Source organism: Periplaneta americana, chromosome 16 (assembly GCF_040183065.1).
Source record: "Periplaneta americana isolate PAMFEO1 chromosome 16, P.americana_PAMFEO1_priV1, whole genome shotgun sequence".
NCBI classification, from domain to species: Eukaryota; Metazoa; Arthropoda; class Insecta; order Blattodea; family Blattidae; genus Periplaneta; species Periplaneta americana.
In genome coordinates this window covers 121,003,421-121,028,524 of record NC_091132.1, presented here as the reverse complement: position 1 = coordinate 121,028,524, position 25,104 = coordinate 121,003,421, and the positions used below count along the sequence as shown (strand labels likewise).

At 35.4% G+C, this 25,104-nt stretch overlaps 1 protein-coding gene across 1 annotated transcript in view; it reads right to left on the bottom strand.

The window, feature by feature from the left end:
* Positions 1-8,170: 8,170 nt before the first annotated feature.
* The window catches only part of LOC138691178 (PEST proteolytic signal-containing nuclear protein-like), a 29,601-nt gene continuing 12,667 nt past the window's right edge, over positions 8,171-25,104 (bottom strand). The window contains exons 2-4 of the mRNA XM_069812957.1: positions 22,869-23,041; positions 16,442-16,572; positions 8,171-14,181 (exon numbers count right to left, since the gene is read on the bottom strand). Coding sequence (XP_069669058.1) covers positions 14,046-14,181; positions 16,442-16,572; positions 22,869-23,041 — 440 coding nt within the window. The 3' untranslated portion in view covers positions 8,171-14,045. The remainder of the gene's footprint in view (positions 14,182-16,441; positions 16,573-22,868; positions 23,042-25,104) is intronic.

Below are 25,104 nucleotides of genomic sequence, written 5' to 3'. Positions count from 1 at the left end.
AAATGCCATAAAACTATTACAAGCAAAACACAAAGTCGTGGTACTACAGTGGGTCCCCGGGCACTGCAACTTATTTGGCAATGAGCAGGCCGATGTCTTGGCAAGAAAAGGTGCTAAAATTTTACAAACCATTCCTAAACCAACACCCTTCCAGACAATAAAATTATGCATCAAAGAAGTTGCCCACAACATCCACTCCCATGAGATTGCAGAAAGAACATATGGCAAACACTGGAGAAGGGGCCTTCTATCAATACCTAAGGGACCAAGAAGATTGGCAGTCGTGCATTTCCGCCTTGCAACTGGACATGACTGCTTGGCGCAGCATCTCCACCGTTTCGGTATTTATCAACATCAAACCTGTACCCTGTGTGACCTTCAAGAAGCGATGAATAGGGATCATCTCCAACACTGCCCAGTTCTAAAATCACTGACTGAATGTGCCAGATACTGGGAAGCCAGAAGCCTCATGCCTCTGTTTAGTTCTTAGTTCTTTAAGGATTTTGTTTAGTTCCTTCATTAGATTTAATTTTAAGTTGTATTAAGTTAATTGTTTTAATCTTGAGGTTGTGTTTAGGTAAAAGATAAGTTATCTATGTACCTGTCATTCGCATAAATAAATAAATATTCTGTGATTAAATGAATGGTTAATTAGAAGATTAAGTTTGAAGTTTCAGCAGGCCGGCAACATCGTCACTAATACACTCTACTCGTGATACAGATGTAAGAGGTCAACGGACTCAGTGAGTTTCCACACGTAAGCTGCCAAGATGTTGCCACTTGCTCCCTTTGTGCAATGGCTTGAATTTAGGGATTTTAAAAATTAAATTTATACGAAAATCATACAGCTACTGAAATACACCAGAGGAATAAATTATTCTTTATTAGATTTCCTATTGATATGGACAAAAATCACGATCCTACTCGCAATAGTTACTGAATAAGAGCTTGTTAAACATTTGGGAAAAAAAAATTTTTTTCTGGGGAAAAAAAAAAAAAAAAAAAAAAAACTATGAATTTTCCACCAATATGATATTATAGTTTTTTGTTACATACAACATGACCTATTCGCTTTGGAAACCTGCAAGGCTGTTTCATTTCCACCCTGTATAACATGCTGTCACCATCAAATTCATAACTGTAATCTAAATTACTTTAAGGATTTTCTTTGCATGTACGAGGGTGATTCAAAAAGTAAAAGTAAGGGCCAGGTGCACACAGAATCAGACATGATGCAGCTCTTTGCGACGCAACGTCTTGCTTCATAGTGTTGTATGGGTTTGGAAAAGTGCCCTAGCCTAGAAAATGGCGTCATGGCGCATTTTTACAGTTTTGGAAGACCAAAATAAACGTGGATTCTGGGTAGATCCATGGAATAAAAGATGTCACCTACATGAGCTCATGCAAGAACTAAGAAGTTAGTCACGAGAAAGGTTTAAGGGGAGAGGATGGTATTTTTAAAACTTCTTTCCTATTTGGTGTAAAATATTTTTTGTATGTAGAGAGCTCATAGCTGTGGCACCTCAACCAAATAAAAACTTCTGAAAAAAAAAAAAAAATTATCTGGGAGCCCAAATTTGAAAAAAATATACCCAATGCAGGATTGTACTAAAACTGATATATCTAAACCGTTTTTAAAGATAGATTCAAACAATTTTTTGCAATGTATTTGCAAAAGCATGTTCTACAAACTGTCTGTAACAGAATTTTGATATTAGTCCCTACGTTTGTAAAATAAACAATTAAAATTTAATAACAATTTTCTGATTTCCTTTCTTGCAAACAAACGGACGTATTTTTTAAATTAAATCAATTAACAAAATTCTGTTACAGAGAAAAATTTCCTAATAGTCTAAAGAATGTGTGTTCTAAATTTCATGCATGTATCTTTGCATGTAGCAAAAAAAAAAAAAAAAAAAAAATGAAGTTACTGGAAACCGATAAAAGCGGGAGTGTGATTTAAAAATCCATAGTGCAGGAAGTTTAAAAATGACGTCTCAACATCCGATAAGGGCACAAATACCCACAACATGTTATGCAATGAATTCCACACATATCAAAGGGTATTTTAAAAAAAAAATTTTTTTTTGAAAATTTAATTTACCAGAAACAACAATAAAAGTGGGCAAGTGATTTGAAAATCCATAATGCAGGAAGTTTAAAAATGGTGACTCAACAACCGATAAGAGCACAAATACCCACAAAATGTTATGCTATGCATTCCACACATATCAACTTACTTACTTACTGGCTTTTAAGGAACCCGGAGGTTCATTGCCGCCCTCACATAAGCCCGCCGTTGGTCCCTATCCTGAGCAAGATTAATCCAGTCTCTACCATCATATCCCACCTCCCTCAAATCCATTTTAATATTATCCTCCCATCTACGTCTCGGCCTCCCCAAAGGTCTTTTTCTCTCCGGCCTCCCAACTAACACTCTATATGCATTTCTGGAATCGCCCATACGTGCTACATGTCCTGCCCATCTCAAATGTCTGGATTTAATGTTCCTAATTATGTCAGGTGAAGGATGCAATGCGTGCAGCTCTGCGTTGTGTAACTTCATCCCTCTTAGCCCCAAATATTTTCCTAAGGACCTTATTCTCAAAAACCCTCAATCTCTGTTCCTCTCTCAAAGTGAGAGTCCAAGTTTCACAGGCATACAGAACAACCGGTAATATAACTGTTTTATAAATTCTGACTTTCAGATTTTTTGACAGCAGACTAGATGACAAAAGCTTCTCAACCGAATAATAACAGGCATTTCCCATATTTATTCTGCGTTTAATTTCCTCCCGAGTGTCATTTATATTTGTTACTGTTGCTCCAAGATATTTGAACATATATCAATTTGAACATGTAACACATATCAAAGGGTATTTTAAAGAAAAAAATTTTTTTTTTTAATTTAATTTACCGGAAACAACAATAAAAGTGGGCGAGTGATTTAAAAATCCATAACGCAGGAAGTTTACAAATGATGACTCAACATCTGATAAGGGCACAAATACCCACAAAATGTTATGCTATGCATTCCACACATATCACAGAGTATTTTAAAGATTTTTTTTTTTTTTTAATTTACTCATTTTTCACCAAAAAATACCATCCTCTCCCCTTAAAAATGTCACTAGAATGTCAGACTGAAGGGGATTTTCTTTTGTTGACTGAGGCCCGATTGGTGTATGAAAAATTCTACATCAAATTCATGGATATGGCTACTCATGCACAATATGCTACACCCGTCAGATCATCTGCTCGCAATGAAGTTCAAGCAGGCATCCAATGTTGTCTCCTCATCTCTGTTGGAGACTGTCTTGTCACGTCTGATTGTGTATGTATCACATTATAAGAAATCAATGGGACTCAATTGCCAACAAGCAAAATGTTGCAAATCAAGCTTTCAGGTATAACTCCCTATAAAGTTGATTTGAATAATTTCGAGGGAAAAATTGTTCCAGGGCCGGGTATCGAACCTGGGACCTTTGGTTAAATGTACCAACGCTCTACCAACTGAGCTACCCTGGTTGCTTGACGGTTGTCAGCCCACTTTGAGGTCTGTGGATATAGAGGGAAAAATTGGATCAGTGTTTGGTAGAGTTCCCGGGTAGCTCAGTTGGTAGAGCATTGGTACATTTAACCAAAGATCCCGGGTTCGATACCTGGCTCCAGAACAATTTTTCCCTCGAAATTATTCAAATCAACTTTACGGGGAGTTATACCTGAAAGCTTGATTTGCATAATACACGTCAATGTTCGTTAACAGGAAACCACAATTTAAGTCACACAGAGTTAGTGTGCACTCAATGTTGGTTGCTTGACGGTTGTCAGTCCACTTTGAGGTCTGTGGATATAGAGGGAAAAATTGGATCAGTGTCTGGTAGAGTTCCCGGGTAGCACAGTTGGTAGAGCTTTGGTACGTTTAACCAAAGGTCCCGGGTTCGATACCCGGCCCTAGAACAATTTTTCCCTCGAAATTATTGAAGCAAAATGTTGTGTCGCACCATGTCTGATTCTGTGTGCCTTAGGTAACAAGAACTCTCAAGGTGACATATTCCCTCTTTTGTTCGAATTTTCCGCCAGGGGCGCAGCAGCAGACCACAGCTTTATTACACAGCCATTAGATGGCGCATAAGTTGCGGTCCAGGCACAACAGCTTAATTGATGTTTTACTTGCACATGTACTTGAATGAAGATTGAAGACTGAATTGGAGGCATTCAGTTCTAAAAATCGCTGTTTTACAGTCCACATGCTCCTTACTTGCAACTTTTTGCATGTGCAAGTAAAATGTCAAGTAAGCTATTGCATCTGAACCAGGCTTTAGACCAGACGTCTCAATAGGGCCTTCTCAGAGCACTTCCTCCTCTTGCTGTTTTTAATGTAAGAGTGGAACAAGATGCGGGACTAGTTCGTGTATCTTCGGATGACGTCATTGACCGCGATGTTTGAATAGACATCTCAAACCACTACAATGTAACAATCAGTCATTGTGTCCATCTCCGAGGAAAGAATGTCCTTATTACCGCAAATGTATGAAGAAATGAAGGCTTCATAGGGAAAGTGAAACTGTGGGAGTAGCAAGTTTTAGTGGATACTGTTACCACTTCTTTAATCTAGAATTTTTACCTAATTTGAATCAAGACCAGTGTAACAAATAATTACGTAACATATATGGTTCTTCATGCTTCAGATTTCTTCTTTTAACTTACTGATATATTACACTGCCCAACAATGAAAATGTTTCAGGCTAAAAAATCGCTAATTCTTATGTATTTCTACCTGCTGAATTAAAAAATCACCATAAAAATGACAGATTAGCTCTTGCTTTGGAGATAAAGTGACATTTCATTTTTTAGAGTCGACATTTTCAGTTTGGGGAAAATTTTGTTTCGGGAGTTGGCACACCTGTCAAATAACAAAACACAAATGTTCTTCAGCTGTTTGTAAGTTACAAACTTAGATATTGTTTCTGTGACTGTGAATTTGATATTGTTTCTGCTGTAATTAATGCAGAATTTCTGGTTTGGAAGTGTTTTTAAAGTGTAGAATTTGTAAAAATGATATGAAAATTGTGTGTTTGAAGTATAAAATGGAGACAGTGTGGAACAAGAAGAAAAACACACACATCCTTTCACATCCCATGACCCTGATTTTGAGGAAAAAGATGATAAACCACACAGACTGAGTCAAGCGGAATTGAGTGATCTCATTAGAGACCTTGACCTGTCAAAGGAGAAGGCAGAATTTCTAGGATCTAGACTACAGCAATGGAATCTTCTCGAACGTGATGTCAGAGTCTCACAGTACAGACGTCACAGGGATCTGCTTCCCTTTTTTGAGAAGAAAAACAATCTTGTTTGCTGCGACATTAATGGCTTGATGAAATGTTTGAATCTGAACCATGATCCAACTGAATGAAGCCTATTCATAGACTCCTCCAAGCTTAGTTTGAAAACTGTATTACTTCACAATGGCAACTGTCTTTCTTCTATTCCTGTTGGTCATGGAGTTCACATGAAGGAGACTTATGCAAATATGACAGCCCTCTTCGACTCAATCAAATATCATGAACACAAGTGGAAAATCTGTGGTGATCTAAAAGTCATTGCTGTACTCTTAGGAATGCAACTGGGGTACACAAAATATTGCTGCTTTTTATGTATGTGGGACAGCAGGGATAGGAAATCACATTATATTCAAGCAGACTGGCCTGCAAGAAATCATAATCCTAGTGAGAAAAATGTTGTTGCCGAGCCTCTCGTGGACCCAAAAGATGTTCTTCTTCCACCCCTGCATATTAAGCTGGGTTTGATAAAAAATTTTGTCACAGGTATGAACCAAGAAGGACAGGCCTTTAAGTACGTAAGAGAGAAATTTCCGAAATTAAGTGATGCCAAAGTCAAGGAAGGTATTTTTGTCGGGCCACAAATTCGAGAACTTGTAAAGGATCCTGCATTTGACCAAATTTTGGAGGTGAAAGAAAAGGAAGCTTGGGACACCTTCAAAGGAGTTATTCATGGATTTTTAGGCAACAAAAGAGATTATAACTACACTCAGTTGGTGACAGTGCTGCAAAAATACCATCAACTTGGATGCAACATGTCCCTTATAAAATCCATTTTCTCCACTCCCACCTAGACTTTTTCCCTCCTAGTTGTGGAGGTTTCAGTGATGAACACGGAGAAAGATTCCATCAGGATATTTCTGTTATGGAACAAAGCTATCAGGGGCATTGGAATGAAACAATGCTTGCGGATTATTGCTGGTCTTTGTGTAGGGATGCTCCGGAACTCACAAGAGGCAAGCTAAAAGATGACGATCTCATGAAGCCACACATGATTCTCTTCAGACCCAACCATCTAGCAGGTATTCTTCCATAAATTTAGAACTCTTAGAATGTTGTTGTTGTTTTCTAATGCCAGGCGTTTGACAATAAAGTAATTTGACCTCTTGCACTCCAATATTTTTCAAAGATATTATCATGACCAGCCACTGAAGCACAGATTTTGAGGTACCGGTATTCCGAATCCATTTACTCTTAGAATGTAACTGCCATTTAAAAAAAATTTAAATGCACTCTCAATGTTGTTGGCATATGTAATTAAAATGTATCGTTTTCTCTTAATCCGTTAAACTGAAATACTTCCACCTATTGTGTATCACAGAAACTAGAGCTAAGAAAAATTTTTCATTGTCATATTCGTTTTTCTCAACCAAACATTAGTAAGAATTGACACATGAAGTGCAGGAAACATTCAAAAAAATTTTTTTTGTTGGCCAGTGTTAGTAGAAAATAAATTTATTATTATTATTATTATTATTATTATTATTATTATTATTATTATTATTATTATTATTATAGTGAAGTACAGAAGGACTTGAGAAAAGAATTTGAGACCAGATTTAAGATTTGAATACTTCTAATTTTAAATAATTGTTTGTGAATTCCTAAGCTGTTTTGGTTATTTTTATCTACTGAAAACATTACGAAACATATTATTATTATTATTATTATTATTATTATTATTATTATTATTATTAAAATAACTATTATTGTAATGAGTATATTAATATTGGCATATCATAACAATATGTACTTTAACAACCAACAAGTTTAATAATTTAATTATTATTTTAAATAGAATATAAACTTAAAAGAGAAATACCAAAAACAATTTACTAGAAATGAAGTATTGTTGTTGTTTAGTCAACTGTTCGAAGACAGGTCTGAACCTCACAAGTAATACTAATAAGGCACCACTTATGAAGCAACTAGGCCAGGAGATAATGGGGTAGGGTGGTCAGTTCCTTGTGCTTAAATAATTACTTAAGAAATTCCTTCCGAAAACAACCATGTATTATGACATGCATATTAAGTAAAACACAAAAGTACAGCTTTGTAGCATTTCTTCCGTGACAGTTACAACTTAGCTTGCTCACGCTTGTAACATAATCAATGATTGGCTATCTTCAGCTATTGCGCTTATCGTTTCAGCTGACTACGCTATCTACATTTGCTGTCTGCAACAACTTCTATGCGTTGGCCTTGGGACACCTGCTTTAGACCCTCGTAATATCAGTTGTAAGATGGCTGTATGCACGGAAACATGCTCAAAAGTGGAAGTGCGTAGTGTTATCCAGTTTTTGCTTCTGAAGGATATATCACTAGCAGAAATTTGTCAACTTGTTGAGGTATACAGTGCAAATGTGGTGCTTCCGGTGAGAGGTACTGGGCGATTCTCCTACAGCCCTGACCTGGAACCCAGTGATTTTCATCTCTACAGACTATTGAAGAAGCATCTGGTGGTAAGCGATTCAACACCGATGTGGCTGTTCAGCAAGCTGTCACAATGTGGCTTCAGGAATTTGATGCAGATTTCTGCTATGCTGGCACTGACGCCTTGATCTACCATTGGAACAAGTGTTTGGACAAGCATGAGACTGTGATGAAAAGTAATGCATACCAGTGCCCTACTACTACTAATATTACATGCCTGTGAAATAAAGTTTGTCCACGAGAGATCTTATTACCGTATTTTTTGAAGTACCCTCGTAATTATAACATAACTACAGACAAGACCTGCGCTTTTTATCCTTGGAATGACGAAATCTAACATACTTAATTGTGAAGACCATCTCACATTTCAAGGTCATTAATTTTTGCGGTAATACTGAAGATTCTACATTTAATAACACAAACACATACTCTTTACATTCACCTGATGCAGAAGTAAAATTCTTCATTATATTTTCCACAATCTGCTTTTCGACAAACATACAGAGTGGTATTAATTGTACCAGCTAAACATCAGAACATAAAAGAGATCATAATATTCATGGCCCTGAATATATGAATATGAATATAAAGCAAATTAAATAAATAGATAAAGTCGAACAGAATAAATAAAATAGATATACAGTAATCAAATGGGGTAAAAGAAATTAATACGAATCAGTAAAAACAAATGTTAGGAATATACAATTGTCAAATGGGGTAAATTAGATAACTCAAATCATATGGAGTAAAAGGCAGAGGAAAATGAAGTTGAAGAGTGTCATCTTAAGAGATTCAACTTTGCTTTTCATCATAATACAAGAGCTCTGTCTGGAAAACACTTAAAGGAACAGGCAGTTGTAAAGAGAAAGGTTCTTAAGGTAAATTATCTCAGATGTTTAAAACTATATCATTCTCCAACTCCACACAAGACCTTTCTTGGGATGAAATATCTTACATTATTCACAGCAACTCATTATTTTGCAGAAATAACGCAAGTGCATTTATTTTCATTTTCAAAGACTGCATAATTGAATAAGATCTAAAACTTCAACAGTATTCAACGTGGTGCAAAAATTCTGGGTTCTTGCACTTCCTTATAGACAGGGCCAGGTATTTATGGAGATTAATTTTATCATTTGTGTTTTTTAATATTTGGTGTCAGCAGAGATTTTTGGAGATTGATTTGTACTCTTGGTGGAGATTAATGAAAATTTTGGAAAATACAATTATTTTGAAATTGGAGTATTAACTCAGTGTGGATATTACTTTCCAAATAATTAGCTTCAAAAGTTCGTTGGATTCTGGTAAAGGTGCGGTATGGCCAATAGACAATATTTGTTGGATTGAGACTGTATTTAACAAACATTCATTAAAAACGAAAAAAACTTGCAGCCCTCAAATTACCATTTTCAAATTATAGTTTTGATTTTCACTAATGTAATCAGAACACCTGGAATATCATGTAATGTAGCCTACTTGGATATATAACAAATTCAAATGGAAAAAAAAACCGAAAAAACTCTGAATATAAAATTCGCTATAAAACGATGCAATAGTAATAATTCGCGAATGTGTTCATATTTCACTATTAGAACTCTATTTTTGAGATTTGTTGCGATTGTTTTATCCACATATTATTAATCAGAATCACTTAATTCGTAAAGACTAGTAAAAATCTATTGTATATCTATTATGTCGTGATTTTCGCGATCTCCATAAATACCAGGACCTGCTTATAGATCAACATTTTGGAGCTATGTATTGATTCTACTATCAGAGCTGAGATTAGTTCTTGTTAAGAGATTAAATGTAGGTTTCCTTATCCTTGCTTTTCTGTATGTAGCTCTGAAATGTTAAATGCTCCTACATCCGTGACATGGTGCAAAATTTCACACCATTATAAATATAAAACTATTCTGAATAAGTCTATTTAAAGAATAGGTTTTGGAAAGAAAATTTGGCACATGCAATGTATTGTAGATTTCGAGCTTTGCTTTAATGCCTTCCCAATAACATTTTCACATATTCATTACCAATGCTTGAAACATTATAATATATACTTCAATCTGAAAATATTTGTACTGAAATGTTTTCGACGACAGAAGCAAGCACTGTGCAGCATAATTTCAACAACTTCACAATTATACGAGTGTTTAATATCTTAAGAATGCCATTAAGATGTGTGAGGCACTAGTCAATGCAAAACAGTGAGATAGATATATACATAAAACAGATAATTGAAAATACATAAAACTCAATAAAAACTCTTACCATGTACTTGCAGTAATGATATAATTACTCGTGTAACAAGGCATTTAAAAATATGAACTAAAAAGACTGATCATTAATTCACAATCTAAACATGAGAAGGTTCCATTTTTACTATAAACTAATAGAAGTTGGGACCTTGACATAATTCAGTTGTGAAATAGAAAGTTACGTGGTTATTACACTCTCTGTCCTCTTTGAGTTATTTGCATTACAGTAAAATCTCACTAAAAAGAATACCGTCTACTTATTTGGTACACTGACGCTCTTAGTAAGTGATTATTAGGGACCGGATTTTTATGTAATTACATATTATATTCCTTTCAACCTAACAGTATATAAATAACAAATCTTTACGAATCTTGTAATCACCATTAATATATTAAAATTTGATACTACATATTTTTACATATTTACTCCACATTACATATTATGGCTTGGTATTACATAAGTCTACATATTTAGAAGTTTTATTCATTTTTACTTCCCTGAAAGAAAAAAAAAAAAAAAACTTCTGCTGGGGAAGTTTACAATTTGAAATACACAGATTTAAAAAGCCTTTTTACCTACCCAAGAAAGGATATATTTCGGGATGAAACATAACGTCCTTAGCTCCAGGAAGTAATAGAGGCACTCACCCCATACCACCCACTGTAAATATGAGTGAACAAAAGGCAACCTTTCTCATACAACTACCTTGTATTGTAAAAATCACTCGGAAAGTAGTGTTGCCTTCATGCAGTGGATGGAACGAAGACGACATGATTTGTCTCAAACTATAATTGTTCTGCACATGTCTTAACAAGCTGTTCCCATGCAATTTGCAACCTTACCCACACTCTTCCTAATTCTTCCAGGGAAAACCCATGTCAAGTCTGACATGAGACTTTCCGATTATTGCTTGACCTCTTTATTTTAAATTTAGTAGACCTATATGCAAATGTGATTTTCAGAGCAATTAGAAAGTATGGTTCTCGACTGGGATAATCCTACCCTTCTGAATGAGACAGCAATGTCACTTTTCAAACAACAGTTTGTAAATGCCTATAGTTTGAGGTTTTAATAGGTACTTGTTTCTTACAGGGAGCCGCTAAAATGCATGTGTCCCACATCTCTAATTTTCTCCTAATCCAGTAAAGCGAAACAGTGCTTGCAGTACTGTTGTGTCATTCATTTCACTCAGTTCTATAGTTTTAGTACTTACAGTATCTATAAAGTACAAGTGAGTTTATCTACTGCCTTTAACTAACTAAAATGGCCCCTGTATCTTCAACCCTAATGACAAAAATAAAATCATGGATTGCAATGGACAAAGCTTTCACTACAGATGGAAAAATAGTAATGTGTCAAGTGTGCGGTAAAAAAGTCGGGTGCTCTATGAAATCACAACTGGAGAGTTTTACCTATTCCACACCTGATTTTACATATTTTGGTACATATTCAGCTCATTTTTCTTACATAAATATGTACATATTTCACACCTTGATATTACATAAAAATCCGGTCCCTAGTGATTATACTACGGCTAGTCAGAAATGGTGGATAGACAGAGAAAAACAGTTCTCCTATGTCTTCATTCTCTATCCTTTTCTCTGCCAAACCCCAACAAAAGACATTTCTCTCAAAACCATTTACCTCCCTCTCCACTGTTGCCATAACGTAATGTGTCATATGACTACATGGCTACAATGTTTACAAACTCTTTTTTAGATGTGGGAGCATGTTGGCATGACAACATCCGAGCAGACATCATGTGGAACATGATCTTCAATCTGTTGCTGCCAGTTGCACGGGAAGTGGACATGTGGAATAACAACTGTAACTGGGTGTAGATCTAGTGAAGAAAGGTGACGTAAAAACAAAGGGTAGGAATACATTTCAATCCAAATGCCACATCCTGCTGACCTTACCAAAACAAGCAAACCAATGTAAATTGCTGCACAATTTTTCTTATCAATAATACAAATGAATTTTGTAATGTGTTATCACTTTCCTCCAATATTTAGTATTATCACAGTCTAGTATATATAGTCACGAAGCTCAATACTTACTAAATATGCATACATAGACAGTTGAAATATGCATCCGTAGATAGTTGCTAGCCACCAGGATAGCTATTCTCGCCTCATCACAGACTCTTTCCCTAGCAGACAATAAAATATATTGTACTTTCGATATCATGTCCTTTTGAAAAAATTAGCACCTTTCTTCCACTGTTGAAATACGAAATACATAAGGTTCATATATTATTTTCATAAAGCATATATTTTATAAACTCACCTTCCTGGATCTTTCGGAAGAAGGATAACTCTGACCTCTTTTTCTTATAATATTTATAGTACCACAAACGTCTCCTTGTCCCATATTATTATTCATATTATTGTATTTTAGCCATTTACAGTTATTACAACCGATAACGAACATTTCACAGTTTACACAACTTTTCACAACAAAGCGAAATATGGCACAGTCAATGTCTTTTCGTTCTGGACCGCCGTAATTTATGTTCGAGTTTTCTATTTCAGTGTATGGAGCTCAATGAAATATTATATTATAACTTTATTGCGTATCATTGCTAAGTTTTATTTAGTGTAATGTGTCCATAAGTTTCGTGTACTTCTTGCTGCATAATATGTTGCAGAAATAATTACAAAACTGTGTTATTTTAATGTGAAGAGAATGTTACATGTTAACATAATCTGTTCTCATCAACATTTTAAGTTAAGAATTGAAGCTATTTTGAGGTTTAACAAAAAAGAATTTACATTGTGATTTTAATTTAGCACATATTTTACCTTCCTTAATTGTAGACAGAAAATTTACTATGCCACTCCTATGAAATTAGTGTACATACGATTGTGTTACTTCGTCTCTTAGGCTGTAGATAAATACAGTAATTCAGTCTCAATCGTAGTATTAAAATACAGACAAATTGAATGTGAGGGGTAACATACATGACTTTATGTTTAATTATAATGTATATTTGTGAATATAGAAATATAAGTTAAATATAGTAAACATAACCTATAATTTTCATACCACATAATATACCGGTACATATGTAATGGCAGGGCATTGGAGACCACTAAAATTAAGACAGAAACGGGCACTGGGACAGTAAATTTCAACATATCGAAATATCCGTGCGGTGCAACTGAAAATTATTGAATTGTGCATAAATGAATGTACAAGAATTTCGCAATATTTAATCGAAATAAAGGCAGGTATTACACATACGAACAACGTAACTTTCACACAAAAATAATGTTACACCTTAACTCTGAAGTGAATTATGTCTGAAATGTCTCATAATCATTGTTTTAAATTTTATTAATGCAATTACACTACATTTGAAAGAAATATATGTTACTCTTTATGCATTCCAATTAATCTATATGGTTGAAAAGCCGCCCTTCGTGATCGGGTTAAGGGAGTCACATGGTCTGCCTTATGGCCTGTATTAGATCACATCATCACAATGGCAATGGCACAGTCTATTGTTCCTAGTACTCACAGCGCTCCAAGCAGCTAGCAACTATGGCTAGATATGCAAAAAATCATCCCAAGCTTCGCGACTGTATATATTAGACCGTGGTATTATTCCTTGTTGCAAACCTCACCGAACTGTATTCAATGTACAATACTTCACATTCAATTGTTATTTATTAAATTTTGAAGGAATGAATAAAAAATAATGTGATGTACTTAATGAGATTTTCTGCAGTGCACAACAACAAATAAAGAAGAAAAGATCAATAATTTCCTATATAATTACAGGAAAGTAAAGTGCATCTATTATGATGTGATACTGGCAATAACTATACAATAGAATGACCACACTGCTTACTGGTCAGCGTATTTTATAACGATCTTCATTCCATCTAGGCACTGCAATGCCCCAGAGTCTTTTAAGTCAATCTCCATAAATGTATTAGTTCTCCTAGGTTCATATCCTGGTACTTTGGAGATTTTATAATAAGTATAACATACTTCGACACATCACTCTGCTGATTTTTTGGAATTATCTGTATTATCCATTGCTTTCTTCATTGTTTTTTCAAATATTTTTTTGGCATCACAGAATCCCTGCTTAGTCTTTCCAAATGAATTTGGACCTGCTGAAGTAGGAGTTTCTCTGAAAACAAATATATGAAAATTAGCTGTAAATTCAGTGTACACGAGATTCTTTCTTCATAGTATTTTTGTAGTGAAAATATATGAGTAGCTTAATATCAAAGACGGACATCTGACCTCAATCGAAATTTAGATAGCTGTGGTTTTTTTATGCAATTTTTCATGCTCTTTCCAGTTATAGTGAATATATATGCAAACTCTAACACTATATTTATAAAATAAATTGTGTTAAATATTACAAAGAACACTGTGAATTAAAAAATTGCCTCTAGATCAAAACTATGGAGATGACAGATGTCCGTCTTTGATATTAAGCTACTCATATATTGAATAAAAAATTACTATTTGGTATGATCAAATGAAATCTATTTGTCTTGCTTCATATTTGAAGAAATTAGTTCTCAGTAGGGTTAGGATTTTGATGAAATTGCATCTTTTTTCCAGTAAGCCAGAAACATAGCTGCTTTAGTATTTATATGTTATGTGATAAACTGTTTTAAGACATATCTGTTAGGGGATTTTTTTGCATTTTTTTGCCTGTTTCAACTCATAAGAGCATTTTTTGTTTTATTCGGTCATTTTTTAGGCATTTTCATTTAATTTTGGCCATAAATCTCCATTGTTAATGTAAAATAATGTTTATTTCCTTTGATATTTTCTCTACATATTTTGTCCATTAATACCCATTTATTTTGTGTAATATCTTAATCGTTTTTTCACACAAATATTGCCATTTTAACGTACTAGACCCCATGTAATGGATCAGTCCAATCACCTCTTCAATATACGTGCTAGTTCCGGATAAGAGTAGCCGTGTGGTGGACTACATGGAAACTACATCAGGTAAAATAATTAATTAAAGTGAACTACTTGGAAAAAATTATGTAAAATTAAATAAACTTATATGTTAGTACTAGAATTTAATTGAATTACCAGTCTAAACATTAAGTAGTACAAAACCTCTTTTCCTACTAAGCCAATTATGTAAGATGAATTTTTAGAGCATTTTTAATGGCATTTTTTAAAGATTTTTGGGTCATAAATGCATTGTTTTTAGGACTTTTTTTCATGATTTATAAGTCATCAATATCCTAGCCCTAGTTATCAGACTGTGACATCTTTCTCAAACATACTTTCCCTTGTAAGAAGAATGGTCTTAAGTGGCTGGTGTAAAAGGCTACTTATGAAATCACATTCAAAGATGGCATTTATGACGAAAATTTTTGTCCAAAATTATAAAAAAAATCTGTAATACAATTTCTTCTCGGTATGTAAAGCTGTAAATCTTTATCACTATTCAGTAATTAAGTAAAAAGACTAAGTAAACAGCAGTTACTATCTTTTTACCGCACATAGGTCCAGATAATGGTATCCCTTTTGCACGTTGCTGGGAAAACCAGAGACAGTTGAGATACAATCCCATAATCTGCTGCGACATTTCGTAATAAAACGCCATTTTCCACTATCTCACAGCTTCAAGCTTTATTTTGATGGTTATAATTACATGTTTATATTTTGTCGACAATGTAAAAGCACACACTTGATAAAATTAATGTAACATAATATGCATTAACAACTATTTAACACCTATAGCATCCACACCTGTGGAGTAACGTGTCTGGCCACAAAACCAGGTGGCCTGGGTTCGAATCCCGGTAGGGACAAGTTACCTGGTTGAGGTTTTTTCCGGGGTTTTCCCTCAACCCAATATGAGCAAATGCTGGGTAACTTTCGGTGTTGGACCACGGATTGATTTCACCGGCATTATCACCTTCATCTCATTCAGACGCTAAATAATCAGAGATGTTGATAAAGTGTCGTAAAATAACATACTAAAATAAAAACACCTACAGCATCACAGAAGTGAATACATGCAGAATCAGTTGTCATCTCTCATTCACCAATAACTGGTTCCACAATTCTTGGGTTAGTGGGTACATGGAATAAAAGGTATGTAAACAAAGAATAACTTTCATTTGATGGGAGTAACATACAGCCATGAACTGAAGTATGGTAAGCAGATTGTTCTACCTACTGCTTTCCTTATAGAGCAGTCATCCTTGCTTTGGGGTGAGAACAAGGTAGTAGCCATCTCAATGGGCATGCATTAACAGACCTTCAGAACATTAAGACCTAGTTATATTTTAGACAGCATTAAAGAAAAAGTGCGTATTATGGTCCAAAAAATAAGGTAAGTATTTTTACGTCACTGTTTTGGTTAAGTCAAGTTCGGTTAAGCAGGGTTTTACTGTACATCTTACCTGCCAATATTTCGCATTCTCATTCGTGCTTCAGGAGGCATTTCTTCTGGTTCCTCCTCTTCATCCAAATTAAATGCAGCTGCCACGGAACTGGACTTAGATTTAACAGCACTGGATGGCTGCATTGGTTTCTAAATACAATAGTGTTAGAATTAAAAATTGTTCTAACATAAGGAGCAGAACTGAAGAGAGAATAAAAAAAAATCAACGATCTATATAGTAAAATTGTACCACAGCATAATTGAGGACATAACTGCAATAAGGGCCCATACTCCAAAATGCTGTTCTGAGATATATAGAGTTGAAATTTTTAAAAACAGTGCAGGCCATATAAAATATATTAAAATAAACAGGTTTATCAGCATTACTGTTCAACATTTCTCCACGAAACTTTGTGGGTATAACAAAGAAACTACAGAGAATCGATTTATGCATTCTCCGGAAAAAGGGCCTAATGGGGCTATGGGCCCTTATTGCAGCTACGTCCTCAATTTCTGATACTCAGTCCTGAGATTCAACTTACAGATGCATACAGTAATTTGTCTTTAGGCAGAACATATTGTTGCAGTTATCAATTAGCTGGTGGCTTATCACTAGCGTTAGAAGTTCATACAGTAGCATTTTTTTAAGATCGTTATTTATATGCTAATTAATTATCTGTGTGAATCACACATGTTCTAGCTTTCTAGATGAATTTTATTGCACATACAAATAAATACTTTTACAGTTTGAAATAACTCGTCAGCTTAGAGCAGCATTTCTCAAACTATGGTCAGCGAACCACCTGTAGTCCTCAAGGTCTGCCCTTGTGGTCATTCAAAAAATGCAGAAGAAACAATAAAATTCAAACGAATTGCATATCACTCTATAGCTGAATATCTCAGAATTTGGAAATGACACATGGCAATCGCCTTTCACTTTTTCTCCCAGTACTGACATTTTATGAAATTTATTACCCTATCTGTCTACCAATTTCCCACTCTACTCTCAACAACAAAAGAGGGATTTAAAGCACTATGAATGTGGTATTTCCCTGCACATCTAACGCCGCGCCTGTAACCCAGCCAGGGACCACCCAAATTCATAACCTTTTGATGTATTGATGACTTTCTTAATAGTTTTGCTGACATCCAGTCTGCACATTGAAATGGTCACGTACTGTATGTCATACACCAATAATACAACTCTGAGGTCACAATTTGAAACTTATTTTCCAAGTAAATATGACGAATTTTCATGGGTTCGTGACCACTTTCATTGTGATATTGAAACTAACAAACTTTCATTCAGTGAAACAGAACAGTTAATTGAACTCTAGAATGAGACTGGACTTAAAATAAAATTCCAAGTGAAAGGTATGAATAATTTCTGGACCTCATCACAGAGAATATAGTGAACTATACAATGGTGCTTAAGAGATTATAATTTAGTTTGCTTCTACGTATCTGTATGAGAAAGGGTTTTCATCACTAACTCTGACAAAAACAAAGTAGGCTACCGAAATCGACTTGATGTATGTGACGATCTCCAACTTAAGCTTACCAGCATACGTACAAATATAGAACAACTGTGCAAGAATCGGCAGGCTCATCTATCTCATTAACATAAGTACTAACATTTATTTTTTTTAGTAAATAAATTAAAGATTATCCAAACTCTAATAGCCTTGAATTACTAAAGAAAGAAAATGAATTTTTTTCTATTAACATTAGCTTAATTAGTCAATATTAATATAAAATTAATTCAATTTAATTAGTTTTAATTAATTAATTCTATTTTAAAATATAAGTATACTGGTATTAAAATATGCTACAAAAATTATAAATTTGCTTTCGAAGGGAATAAGAGTGAGGTGGTCCATGGAACTGTTCCGACTTAAAAAAGTGGTCTCCACTTCAAAAAAGTTTGAAAAACGCTGGCTTGGAGTGTAAACCTGTTAACCTCCAAAAAGAAAATTTTACAAGGGAAGCAAAAAATTTAGTTTAAATTAACTCTGAAACTTTAGGACCAAATCTAAAGTAAAGGTCAAATGCCATCTGTACTTTGGATTTGGTCCTAAAGTTTCAGAGTTAATTTAAACTTAGTTTTTTGCTTCCTTTGTAAAATTTTCTTTTTGGCTGTTAGCAGGTTTACACTCTAAGCTGAAGAACTAACACATTTTCATGAATATATTCTAACTTAGCATATTTTAACATTGGTCTCACAAAAATTATTTAAATTCATGCAAACGACTTTGAAAGTACGTAGTTATTTTCGTTAATATTAAGGTTTAATCAGTAACCACATACTTTCGGCGTAACTTCTGATAAATTTTGCATCAAAAATCTTGCATAGTTATTTTTTCTATCAATATTTTTACATCACACTGCAAACTCATATTCAAACTGGGCATTACATGCGAGTGCAGTCCGAGTGCAGAGAATTTAAATACGAGTTCATTGGGTAAGTCTTTCCCCTACAATGCCATGGGCTGGAATTTGGGCTGGATACCTCCCAAACCCTCAACCAAACGATAAATATTCCCACACACTACACAGACCTTAAAAGTACAGTTGTGACAAAAATGAAAATGAACTAAATATCCAGTCAAAATATTAATGATAAAAATATGAAGCTTTTATTTAAAAGCCAAACTACATAGTTTTACGCAATATTAAATCAACTTTAATGAGCTTTAAAGCAAAAATATCCTATAATAATATAACAATCATACAAATATTACGAGGCGTGTTCTTAAAGTAAGTTCCGTTTCCAATTATAGCCGTCGCATCGCTGCAATCATTATTTTGCGCATGCTGTTTTCTTCTCCAGTCCTCAGGCAAGCTGTGCATGCAGTTTCAGAGTTTCAGTCCATGTGTGTGGTTAGTTGTGATCAGTTGAAATGTTTAAAGTGATCGAGCACCCCGCCGACTGTGAGATGTGGTCTGTTATCCGTTTCTTGAATGCGAGAAACATCAAACCAGCTGACATTCATCGTCAACTTTGTGAGGTGTACGGTGATGATGCCATTAGTGATGGAATGGTCAGGCGATGCGTTAGGAAGTTCAACGAGGGCCGCGGCTCTGTGCATGATGAGCAGCGTACCGGTCGGCCACCTTTGATCAATGACGATTTGGTGCATGCTGTCGATGAAAAAATTCACGAGGACAGGAGGTTCACAATTTCTTCATTTTCCTTGAATTTTCCACAAATTTCGCGGAGCGTTCTCTACAAAATTGTGACAGATCGATTACAATATCGAAAATTGTGCTCACGATGGGTACCCAAGATGCTCACCGAGGAACACAAAACCAAATGAGCTTCCAGTGCATTGAGCTTTCTCACACATTACAGTAAGCAAGGCGATGAGTTTCTTGACCATATGGTGACACAGGTGACGAGACTTGGGTGTCTCACATGACACCTGAATTGAAGCAGCAGTCCATGGAATGGAAGCACACTGCATCGCCAAGGAAAAAGAAATTCAAACAAACCATGCCAACACACAAGATCATGTGCACTGTTTTTGGGACAGAAATGTAGTCCTACTCATCGAATTCTTGGCTCAGGATGAAACCATTAATAGAGAAACCTATTGTCAGACCTTAAAGAAACTCCGTCACGCAATTCAGAACAAGAGACGTGGGATGCTGACCGACGGAGTTGTGTTGCTTCATGACAACGCTCGGCCACACACAGCTCGTGACACCCAAAATCTCAACTCGAAATTTGGCTGGGAACAAATTGACCATCCCCCCTACAGCCCGGATTTGGCTCCGAGTGACTTTCATCTCTTCCTGCACCTCAAGACGTTCCTCGGTGGTCAACGTTTTGATGGCGACGAAGTGAAAACAGCAGTGCGGGAGTAGTTCGCATCGCAGGCAGGTGAATTCTACAATGAGGGGATAGAAAGACTTGTGCCACGATTCGATAAATGCCTCAATAATGGTGGAGATTATGTTGAGAAGTAATTGAAGTGTGGGGAATACAATGCAACAAAAATGGTTTGTAAATACTTCCCGTTTACTTACTACACCCTTTTGGAACTTACTTTAAGAACACGCCTCGTATTAAGTGTATATAGTCATTTTCCAATGGCTGGATCCTGATTAACGTCATCTTCCTTCTTGCTTCCCAGTAGAAGCTTATTATTTTATTGTGTACATAAAAAAGCCAAAATACGCAAATATACGCAATATAAAATCAATAGCTTAAATGTTGATGACTCGTGAAGATAATTAACCAGCAATTAATTATAGCCAATGGAAAGAAATACGCAAATGCATAAACTTTCTGGCCCTACTTATCATTATGACTAAAGCAGAATGGCATTCAACCAGCAGAGATCTCATGTGATTTGTGATAAACTGGATATAGGGCAGATTTCCTCCAAGAACTTCAGTTTCCTCTGCCAGTTCCATTTACAATTGTTGCAATGTCACTTAATCATTGCTGAAGATGAGATGGCATAAAATAAACAACTGTTTACATATTAACTACACTACACAATTATTTCAAAACTTCATTGTAAAGTACAGTCATGTATACAAATATGTGTGTGTGGAATTACAACACAGCTTAACATGGTTTTAAATTTCGATGAGAGCCACCTGTGATAAGATCCTGCTCATATATTAGTACGAAAATTGATATCAATTGAACTGAAACCATCTCACACAACACGAATATTAATTTTCTCATTTCTTGAGCTACAAAGCTCAAAGTCCTGCCTGAATTCTATTACTTTGGCAAAGTGACGAACCTGGCAGGTTGAATGCATTATATTCTGTGATAAACGAGAAATACGACTTGAAACATTAATTTTGAAGTAGATTAGAAATGGTCTGTAAATTTTATCTGTAGCTCCTTCATCTGGGGATTATTTTTATGCAGCTGTATTGGCTATAATTTTACAACAAACACTTCTTAAATGTAGCTAAATAAAGAATTTTCATCATCCTTACAAACCCATTACCACTGACTGGTTAGAACCTACGAGGCGTGTTCTTAAAGTAAGTTCCAAAAGGGTGTAGTAAGTAAATGGGAAGATATTTACAAACCATTTTTGTTGCATTGTATTCCCCACACTTCAATTACTTCTCAACATAATCTCCACCATTATTGAGGCATTTATCGAGTCGTGGCACAAGTCTTTCTGTCCTCTCATTGTAGAATTCGCCCGCCTGCGATGTGAACCACTCCTGCACTGCTGTTTTCACTTCATCGTCGCCATCAAAACGTTGACAACTGAGGAACTTTTTGAGGTGCAGGAAGAGATGAAAGTCACTCGGAGCCAAATCCGGGCTGTAGGGGGGGGGATGGTCAATTTGTTCGCAGCCAAATTTCGAGATGAGATTTTGGGTGTCACGAGCTGTGTGTGGCCGAGCGTTGTCATGAAGCAACACAAATCCGTCGGTCAGCATCCCACGTCTCTTGTTCTGAATTGCGCAACGGAGCTTCTTCAAGGTCTGACAATAGGTTTCTCTATTAATGGTTTCACCCTGAGACAAGAATTCGATGAGTAGGACTCCTTTTCTGTCCCAAAAAACAGTGCACATGATCTTGTGTGTTGACATGGTTTGTTTGAATTTCTTTTTCCTTGGCGATGCAGTGTGCCTCCATTCCATGGACTGCTGCTTCGATTCAGGTGTCATGTGAGACACACAAGTCTCGTCATCTGTCACGATATGATCAAGAAACTCATCGCCTTGCTCACTGTAATGTGTGAGAAAGCTCAATGCACTGGAAGCTCGTTTGGTTTTGTGTTCCTTGGTGAGCATCTTGGGTACCCATCGTGAGCACAAGTTTCGATATCGTAATCGATCTGTCACAATTTTGTAGAGAACACTCCGCGACATTTGTGGAAAATTCAAGGAAAGCAAAGAAATTGTGAACCTCCTGTCCTCATGAATTTTTTCATGGATAGCACGCACCAAATCGTCAATGATCAAAGATGGCCGACTGGTACACTGCTCATCATGCACAGAGATGCGGTCCTCGTTAAACTTCCTAACCCATCTCCTGACCATCCCATCACTAATGGCATCATCATCATACACCTCACAATGACGATGAATGTCAGCTGGTTTGAGGTTTCCCACATTCAAGAAACGGATAACAGACCCCATTTCACAGTCGGTGGGGTGCTCGATCACTTTAAACATTTCAACTGATCACAACTAACCACACACACGGACTGAAGAAGAAAACACGCATGCGCAAAATAACGATTGCAGCAATGCGACAGCTATAATTGAAAACGGAACTTACTTCAAGAACACGCCTCGTACAAGTATAATAGAAATTATGGTAATCATTCAAATACCAAGCACACTCCAAAAACTAAAATTGGGAAAATCTTAACTTGATCTTATTAGTCACCGATACATAATAATTCTTACAGAAATCATATCTTAATATATATGTATTACTAGCTGTATTTAAATACCTGAGAGCCCAATCTGATCTGAATTCCTTTCTTTGCAGATGTATCAGTCACGTCTGGTTTTGTAGAGCTTTTTGTTCCATAACCAAAAGAAAGTTTCTGTTTCTTGGCACTGTCCTCCTTTCCAGCTGCATCATCTGGACTCTGATCTGATTCCGATCCATTCTGGGAAGACCCTGAGCAAGGTGAAACACTGGCAAAGTTGAGACGATGTCATAATTAGCCTCGTTCTCAACCATTCATAATAAATTCTTAGATTCACTCTGAGGCTTTGTGTATTCTTAAATCTTACACATATATAAAGGTTTCATATTTATAAAAGTGTTAACATTGTTACAGAATTAAGGTGATGTGTTCCTGACACACAAATACGTTGTATTAAGAGTCAATGTTACATATTTTAACTTGAGACTGTTAGGGAAAGTCTAAAAAATGTTGGGAGTGCATTATGGATAACAAATCTATACTAATAAAAAATCTGTAGCCGAAATTTTTCTGGTAATTTTCGATTTTCCAAAAATAATTGGTCCTAACATATATAATTAACCACCCTGAAACCGAAAATCGCTTTTTTGAAATTTTTGTTTGTATGTCTATCTGGATGTTTGTTACCTTTTCATGCGATAATGGCTCAACCGATTTATATGAAAATTGGAATATAAATTAAGTTCGTTGTAACTTAGATTTTAGGCTATATGGCATTCAAAATACTTTATTTAAAAGGGGGATTATAAGGGGGCATGAATTAAATAAATCGAAATATCTCGCTTATTATTGATTTTTGTAAAAAATGTTACGTAACAAAAGTTTCTTTAAAAATGATTTGCAACAAGTTTTATCCTTTACAAAATTGTGATAGGACTGATATTTAATGAGATAAATGAATTTTAAAATTAAAATAACGCCATCTAAGATGGTGCAATGAAATAAGAACAAATGACTTCGTCTATAAGGGGCAACAACAATCGAAAGCTATTAAACATAGCCTACAGAGGATGTTTCTGTGTTTGTATGAAGTAATATTGGAAGCTAAATTAACCGATTTGTATAATTAATTATTATTTCACCATTGGAAAGTGTAGTTTCTCTAGATGGACATAATGCTATAATGTTATTACAGTAACTTCTGAGTAAATCGAGGACAGGTAAGATTAAAATAGCTTCTTATGCACAGAAAATTTGATAGGCTATTTTGTACATTCGTTTTCTGTATTTCTTAAAAATAATATTTATGTACACACTCATTTTAATCTCAGAGAATTAACGAACAACGAGAGTGTATTGATTTAGTATGCAGTAATAGTATGTTAGCTTAGCAATCCATTATTTTATAATTCAAATTTTAACTATGCTCAATTGAATCGTGTTAAAATGCACACGATTTATCCTTCTAACAAACACGAATGTTCCCTGGATCAAACGTCCTATTTTAATTATGTAATTACTTTATATTTATTTCTAACAGGTGCAGCGGAGCGCACGGGTACAGCTAGTTTTATATAAATTTTCATTTGGAAGTGACATCACTATAGACCAGGAATGGTAACAGGCGCACATATGAGCAAGTGGCATGTAGGGGTCAGTAGCAGTCTGTCACTCACTTATACGTGCTCCACTGATACCAAGAGCACCTGATGAAAAAAAGACTACCACTCAAGAGTGTACCTAGAAGTACAGAAGTGTAAATATTCTAACCGTTTTAACCCTGAGTGGGGATGAACTTTCTTTTAGAAATGGAAAATGGGGAAATGTCCAATGTACAGTTGTCAAAAGAAAAAGTGGCCGCTCTCCTGAAACAAAGTTCCCTTCGGGTATCTCCGCTACAATTCGGAGACAGGCGATGTTACATGTTGTTGGACCACGTTGCCTGATATCTACAGTTATAATGGAAGTATTCTGCATGTTATTCGATAGCGTAATGGTAGCGTTCAGGCCTCTTATTCGTGAGGCCCTGCGTTCGATTACAACCTCGTGCTTTTTATGTTCTTTTTTGTTCTGTTTTTGAGAGAGACAAACTATACATAATGGCTCCTTTCTCTTTTACGATTATTTTAGTAATTAAAATCAGGTTCATTAATATATTATGCCATGACTTTATCATTATGATATTGTGGCTGCAAATGGAAAGAAAAAGGTTTTATTCTCAATAAAAATATCTTTCGTGGCATAAACAAAACAAATTTACTGGCATCGGACTTAAAACATTCAAACAATTAAGCGTTCAAAAAACAAAACAAAA